At 65.2% G+C, this 7,302-nt stretch overlaps 1 protein-coding gene across 1 annotated transcript in view; it reads right to left on the bottom strand.

Annotated features, from left to right (window-relative positions):
• Nucleotides 1–95: 95 nt before the first annotated feature.
• The window catches only part of LOC111534796 (serine/threonine-protein phosphatase 2A regulatory subunit B'' subunit beta-like), a 9,152-nt gene continuing 1,945 nt past the window's right edge, over nucleotides 96–7,302 (bottom strand). The window contains exons 5-11 of the mRNA XM_026453264.2: nucleotides 7,061–7,217; nucleotides 5,283–5,331; nucleotides 4,729–4,818; nucleotides 4,134–4,309; nucleotides 3,008–3,126; nucleotides 2,835–2,941; nucleotides 96–384 (exon numbers count right to left, since the gene is read on the bottom strand). Coding sequence (XP_026309049.1) covers nucleotides 234–384; nucleotides 2,835–2,941; nucleotides 3,008–3,126; nucleotides 4,134–4,309; nucleotides 4,729–4,818; nucleotides 5,283–5,331; nucleotides 7,061–7,217 — 849 coding nt within the window. The 3' untranslated portion in view covers nucleotides 96–233. The remainder of the gene's footprint in view (nucleotides 385–2,834; nucleotides 2,942–3,007; nucleotides 3,127–4,133; nucleotides 4,310–4,728; nucleotides 4,819–5,282; nucleotides 5,332–7,060; nucleotides 7,218–7,302) is intronic.

The raw sequence follows: 7,302 nt of genomic DNA, 5'->3' as shown, positions 1-7,302 counted from the left end.
GGCCCTCGCGTGTCCCCGGGGCGGGCCCACCAGGCGTCAGAGCTCCAGGCAGGTCCAGCCGCGAACCCACGGCGGCAATTCACACCACAGGCTTCTGTGAATAAATAAAAATTTAACTTTCCATACAAACGCACTCACTTTCCCCAAAAGACAAGAGTTTCTACACAAGCCGCGCTGTCCCGGCGGTGGCCGTGGCAGGTGCAGAGGGGACGCGGTGGGGTCCCCGGGCGGCCTCACAGCGCCTCCAGGTCCTCGTCCCCGCGCGCGTACTCGTACAGGTCCACGGCGCCCAGGGGCGCGGGCGCCTCGAAGAAGGGCCTCTGGGCCAGCGGGGACCGCAGGGCACTCAGCTTCTGCTCCACAGGGCTGAGCTCGGCCTCGAACCTGCAACGACGGGGATGGTGAAGGCGGGGCCGGCGGCGCAGAGCCAGGCCCCGGAGCCAGCGCCCTGGTTTCCGGGAAATGCAGGCCGCCCGGGGACCAGCCTCCAGCACAAGAACGTCCCCTGAGCCCACCCTGAGCTGCGGCCGCTGAGCCGGCACCACGCTCCCGGCTGAGAAGCCGGCGGCTCCACGAAGGCTCCCGGGGGAGTGGCCTGCGGCGCAGGTGGAAACGCGCCAGGACGGGTGGGAGCCCCAGGCGTGAGGTGCGCACGGCGTCCGCCCTGACAGAGGCACCGCGGGGCTGCCCCTTTCCCCAAAGCGTCATCTGTATCCGCGAAGCCATTACCAGCATCAGCATACCACGCGTCTCCGTCTCCTCCTGCCCTCCTCCCCCCAGACCTGTAAGTCGGCGTTTTCCCGAATTGCGTGGACGTATTTGGTGGAACTGGCCAGGGAAGCCGTGGGGACTGCAGCTTTGGGAGAGGTTTCTCCCTAAAATTCAGTGACCACCTCAGTAACTGGCTGAAGTCATCTTTGTTGTTGAGTTTTTTGGACACAGGGTCTGGCTCCGTCGCTGGCCGGAGTGCAGTGACCCGCTCTCAGCTCGCCTCAGTCTCCACCTCCCGGGCTTAAGGGATCCTCACACCTCAGCCCCCCGAGTAGCTGGCATTACAGGCACCTGCCACCACACCCCGGCTAATTTTTACATTGTTTTTGTACAGATGGGGTTTCGCCGTTGCTCAGGCTGGTCTTGAACCTGAGCTCAAGGGTTCTGCCCGCCCCGGCCGGCACCTGCACCGTGCTTGAATGACAGGCGTGAGCCCCGGCCCAGCCTGGAGTGAGCTTTGCTGGTTTGTGAGTTTCAGACACTGGTCCCTTCACATGCGTGAGTTACTGTTGATACTAATTTCCTGCTTGTGACTTTCGCAGCTGCGGGATCCTAGTGATAGCTTCTCTTCCGTTCCTGACACGGATTTGTCTTTTTCTGTGTGATCAGCGAGGCCAGGGGACCATGAGGTTCCTTCTCCTCCAGGAACCACAAGTACCACTGGGTCTCTCTGCGGTCTTTGTTCTGTTTTCCATGCGGGCCATCGACACCGCAGTCTGGCGTCTTCATTTTGGTGCAGCTCAAATTACTTTCTGGTTCCCGACTGGGGTTCCATGGAGGCGCATCTTAACCCCGGCTCCCCCTCCAGCCGCCCCGTCCGGTTCCCGCCAAGCAGCCCAGGGCCCCTGCGGCCCACCCTGGGCCGTCTGTCCTGGGCGTCCGTCCCCCGGTGGTCAGTTGTCCGCACCGTGGCTCTGACCTGGACGCCCACCTCGGGGTCCCCACGCCCCAGAACTTCCCTGTCTGCCATATGCCACACGTCCTGTATACAAACTCTTCCAGAAACTAAGGGGAGAGGATACTGCCCCCCATTCCATGAGCCAGCATTACCCTGACACCCAAGCCAGACCGAGATATCCCAAAAAAAGCCACGGGCCGGGCGCGGTGGCTCACGCCTGCGATCCCAGCGCTGTGGGGGGGGTCCGAGGCGGGAGGATCGCCCAAGGTCAGGAGTTTGAGACCAGCCCAGGCAACATAGCGAGACTCTGTCTCTAGGAAAACAAAAACTTAGCCGGGCGCTGGGGGACAGTCCTGTAGTAATTAGCCGGACGTGGTGGGGGTTCCACCCCCACGACCGGTAGCCGGGCGGGAGGGGGGGCACCCCGGCGGAGAACGGGCGGGGGGGGGGGACACCTCCGTAGTAATTAGCTGGGCGTGAGCAGACACTGCTGTAGTCTGAGGTGCTCAGGAGGCCGAGGGTGGAGGATCGCTTGAGCCCAGGAGGCTGAGGCTGAGGCTGCAGTGAGCTGTGATGACACCACTGCCCTTGCCTCAGGGACAGAGCAAGACCCTGTCTCAAAAAAAATAATAAACTACTACAGATAAACTTTGCAAAGAGAATCCAATCCTATACAAGGGTAACATGACTAAGATCTATGCTGGGGATACGGGGCTGGCTGAAGGTGCCTCGGTATAATTTACCGTATGGACAGACAGACAGAGGAACACGGAGCGAGAGCATCTGAGACACTCAGCCCCAGGTGGGGAAACCTCCCCGAACAGGAAGAGGCCAGAGCGCCCCGTCAGTGAGTGCGCTGACCGCTGGGTGAGGCGAGACGCCCACGGGACTGGACACCAGGACCCACAAAGCTCACTCAAGCTGGGCGTGGTCTGCCCCGACCCCCAGCCAGCCGTCACCCAGCAGCGTCCGGGGATCTTAAAAGTACCGTTTACACCACCTCAGGCGGTGGGGCGCGGGGGGCGGTGGGGCGCGGGGGGCAGTGACCGGGTCCCACCCTGCATCCCCGTACCCCCCCTCACTGTCCCCCGCACCCCCTCACTGTGCCCCGCGCCCCCTCCCCCTCCCCCGCACCCCCCCGCGTACCCCGGCCACACGCGCTCACCCGTCCTCCCAGGGCTCCCCCGCCGTCTCCTCGGCCACCAGGATGTCGTACTCCTCCGCCGCGTACTTCTCCCAGTCCGAGAGCTCGGGGCCGCTGCTGTCACTGTCCTGGGGGAAGCGCACGCGTCACACCCCCAGCCCGGGGCGGCCCCGCCCGCGCACCCCCGCACTCACCCTGAGCACGGAGATCTGCTCCTTCTGCTCGTGGTCCAGGTACTTCTCGATGTTGAAGAAGGTGTCGAAGAAGACGCTGGCCAGCTTGCAGCGCTTCAGGTCCTGCAGCGTGATCTTCCCTGCGGGGAGGGGACGTGTCCAAGGCGTGAGCCCGGCCTCAGCTTCGGGCCCGGGTGTGGGCTGCGTGCATCGGTCACACGTGCTTAAGGACGCGGCCCGAGGCTCCGGGCTCTCCCGCCACGGGTCTGATGGGACAGGCGGACACACGCGTGGATCTGGGTGGGGGCTGAGGTGTGGGAGGCCGGGGTGCGGAGGCGGCTTGGGGCCACCTGTGCCCCAGCGACGCAGGGACTGGGACGTGGTGCAGGTGCTGGGAGGCGCCCCTGGATGTGAAATGACAGAGCCCAGAGCTCCCCATGCAGGGAGGGGCCAGAGGGTGTCCCCGGGACACTGAGCCCCAGGAGGGCCCCAGCCAGGGAGAGGGACGGCTGCAGGGTGGTGCCCGGGCCTCAGAGCCATTTCCAAAGTGAAAGTCCCAGAGCTGGAGCCTCAGATGCAGAAGGAAGCCAGGTGCCGCAGATGCTCCCCTGGGAAAGGCCACTCCTACTCTGAGTTTGTGACGAGGGCCAGCACGGCGGTGTCCAGTCTCACCCTGCAAGAACCTCCTACTCAGGACCTCCCGGCGAGGACGAAGGGTGGCAGGGAACAGGGGTGAGGGGAGGAGCAAGGGGGGGTGGGGGAGGGAGCCGGGGTGAGTGCCGAGGAGACAGAGGGGTGACAGGGTTGGACCACCCTGTGTGCCATCAGCACAAACGCGGCTACCGGTCCTTCAGCCGGTGCGACGTCCCCAGTGAGCCCGGCCCGGGTTCTCCAGGCCACCCTCGGGGGTGACCGCCTCCCGAGTAGGAGGTTCTTGCGCCGTGAGACTGGACACCTGCGGTGCTGCCCTCGTCACAAACTCAGAGTAGGGGTGGCCTTTCCCAGGGTCGCCTCCAGCAGCGACGGCGCCTTATAGGGGGACGTCCCCTCACCCTGGGCCATTTCCTCCCCACCCGTCCCCTCACCCTGGGCCGTCCTCTCGCCCGTCCGTCCCCTCTCCCTGGGCCGCGCCCGCACGGGGCGTCACCTTCGGTCCTCGGCTTGACCAGGTCCAGCATCTGGCACAGGCAGTCCTGGAAGGGCAGGGCCTCGACGGCCATGCTGTCCAGTCTTCGGCACTGCTCCTCGTAGAAGTACTCCAGCTCGAACATGGACAGGGCGCCGTCCCCGTCGAGGTCCATGCAGCGGAACCAGTACTCGATGCTGTGGCACGGTGCGCTCTGTCAGCCCCCGCCCGGGCCCTCCCAGCTCGTGCCCTGCAGCCCCCGGGGCAGCCTCCCAACCAGGCGCGCACGCAGCTGCTTGTGCCCTGCGGCCCCTCTGCCGGGCGTGCACGTATCGGCCTGTCTCCTGCGGCCCCCCACCGGCCGTGCACGTATCCGCCCGTGCCCTGTGGCACCCCACCGGCCGTGCACGTATCCGCGTGTCCCCTGCGGCCCCTCTGCCAGGTATGCATGCATGATCCCGTCCCCTGCGGCCCCCCACCAGGCGTGCACGTATCCGCCCGTGCCCTGTGGCACCCCTCCCACACATGCAGGCATCCGCCTGGGGACACACGTCACGTCACACGGACGGCTCCCGGTCCTCCACCAGAACACCCACACACCGCGGCAGGAACCCACCTGGTCGGCGTTTTTTTGTCTTCCTCAGAGATCAAAAACCAGACAAAGTCGGCGTAGCTGATCTTCCCTTCCTTCTGCACTTTTCTGCCTCTAGATCCCAGGCCAGGATGGAGAGACGCAGACGCGTGTCAGGGAGAGCTTCCAAGGTACGGAGCCCCTGCCCATGACGGGGTGAGAGGGACCCCGGGGCCCAGCCCTCCTCCTGCCCCTCCAGGGAGGAGGTGGAGGCCAGCTGGCCAGAGAGCGTTCCCGAGATCCAGGTGGGGTCAGGAGTGCACCTGCACCACCGCCATGGCCTGGATGCCGGCAACGTCCCCTTCTCGGGGCTCGCTCAGGCCCAGTGCCGGACAAGAACCCCTGACCTGGGGCACAGGCCGCCCCCTTCCTCAGACCTCACACGACAGAGTCTCGTGCCCCCCACTAGGGATTCAGGTGACAGAGACACGCGTCCCCCTCCTCAGGGCCCGGGGTGACGGCCACTCGCTGTGGGAACTCGACAAGCTCATGTCAGGCAAGGAGGAGCCGGGTCCTCGTGGGGCCTGAGCTGCACCTACCGCGTGACTGCTCCGGAGAAGATCCTGTCGATCATCTTGGTAGAAATGGCTGGAAAAGAAGGGGGTTGATGGGCAGCCCGCAGCGCGCCTCGGCCCCCATGTCACGACCCCCCAGAGCCGAGCCCGGATGGGGTAAGGACCGAAATGAACACAGGCGGCCCCGGGGCCCCTGCACAGGCCCCTCCCGGGTGCAGCCACAGCTGCCCTTGCAGCGGACCAGCGGAGCACGAAGCTGAGCGTGGTTCCAAACCCGACTTTAACGGGCAGAACATTCGGGCCTCCAAGGTTCTGCTTCCAGAGGCAGAGTGAGGCCTCCGGTGCAATCCCGAAAACTAACACGTTTCAGCCCCAACTCCGCTAACAAGAGGCAAGAGCGAAGGCACCGGCGCCGTCAGCTCCGGCCCACGAGGTCCCGCAGCCTGGGCGGCCATCCCTGCGGTCCCCCGTGTCCCCGGCACGCACGGGGCCAACATGCCCCCGCTTCAGACCGCCCTGAGTGAGAAACAGCCCAGCCCGGGCGCACCTGCCATCGCCCGGCCGCACAGCCCGTCCTGCCCTGAGACCCAGAGTGGGCACCAGAGGAACAGGGAAAGCCGGGGCCGCGCTCGGGGTTCACGGGGACAGCGAACGCCTGGTTCGGGGCGGATTCCCCGCGGTGAGGCGCTGGCTCGGGCCACAAGGGCGGCTCTGCCGAGCGCTGTGCTCTTCTCATGGCTACTTATGGGGTCCAGGGCGCAGGTGGCTCCCTGAACCGGGTACAGGAGAAACCAGGGAACGCTACGTCAGCTCAGGGGCGCGTCCCACGCACGCAGGACGGGGGTCTACTGCGGCCACGTGGCCCAGGACCAGCCCCGGGAGACGCGCACGGATGGAGCTCACATTCTGGGAACCAGGCCTGAGAGTTGACCGCGCGCAACAGATGCCACCGTGACTTGGAAATACTCTTGGTCATGTGGCTTTTTTGGGGGGAAAAGTACACTTCAAGGAATCCTTTAGAGAACTCCAGCCCCGGCGGGGCGCGGTGGCTCAAGCCTGTCATCCCAGCACTTTGGGAGGCCGAGGCGGGCGGATCACGAGGTCAGGAGATCGAGACCATCCTGGCTAACACAGTGAAACCCCGTCTCCACTAAAAAAAAAAAACAAAAACAAAAAACTAGCCGGGCGAGGTGGCGGGCGCCTGTAGTCCCAGCTACTCGGGAGGCTGAGGCAGGAGAATGGCGTGAACCCGGGAGGCGGAGCTTGCAGTGAGCTGAGATCCGGCCACTGCACTCCAGCCTGGGCGACAGAGCAAGACTCCGTCTCAAAAAACAAAAAAACAAAACAAAAAAAATAATAATAACTCCAGCCCCACAGGCAGGTTCTAGTCCCTGGAAGGCTGGACGACTCTCAGAGGCGCTGGGTGAGGGCACCTGGGAGGCACCGCCTCCCGCGGAGGTATCCGACCGACCTCTAAGCCTGCGCTCCACCCAGCCCGGGATTCGATGGAAACTGCTCCCGGCCTTGGGGGCTGGAAGGCGGAGCTCCTGAGCTAAGGCGTCTGGTCTCCATGCCCTTGCCCGGGTGTTAATAAAGCCCGCAGGGTTGCAGGCCCTCAGGACCGGCGGCCCACACTGACCCTGTAGACGCCCGGGGCGGAGGCCTGGTGCAGAGGCGCACGCGGGGACCCAGACAGGAGCGCGGAGTGGGGAAGGAGAGGCCGCTGCAGACCCGGGAGGCCCTGGGAGAAGAAGGGTCTGCTCGGTGTCCCCGCGCCCCGCCCGCCCCTCTGCCCTGCGCACCGTGGTCATTGTGCCGCGCCAGGTCGTGGGCGTCGATGAGCAGGTCGTGGTCCGTGTCCAGCTCCCAGAACTTGCAGTAGATGACATAGAAGTGCTCGTAGGAGAAGAATTCGGTGAGCTGGTTGATGTCCGCCTCCTCCTCCAGCAGCGCCACGTTCTGCCAAAGGACCCAGGCGGCCTCAGCGCGGGGCCTCTGGGGGGACCTCGCCCCTAAGTCCGGGTGGCTGCGGGCGGGCGGGGGC

This window comes from Piliocolobus tephrosceles, chromosome Y, assembly GCF_002776525.5.
Source record: "Piliocolobus tephrosceles isolate RC106 chromosome Y, ASM277652v3, whole genome shotgun sequence".
Classification (NCBI taxonomy): domain Eukaryota; kingdom Metazoa; phylum Chordata; class Mammalia; order Primates; family Cercopithecidae; genus Piliocolobus; species Piliocolobus tephrosceles.
The sequence above is the reverse complement of the archived record's forward strand: the minus strand, read 5'-3'. Positions and strand labels throughout refer to the sequence as shown.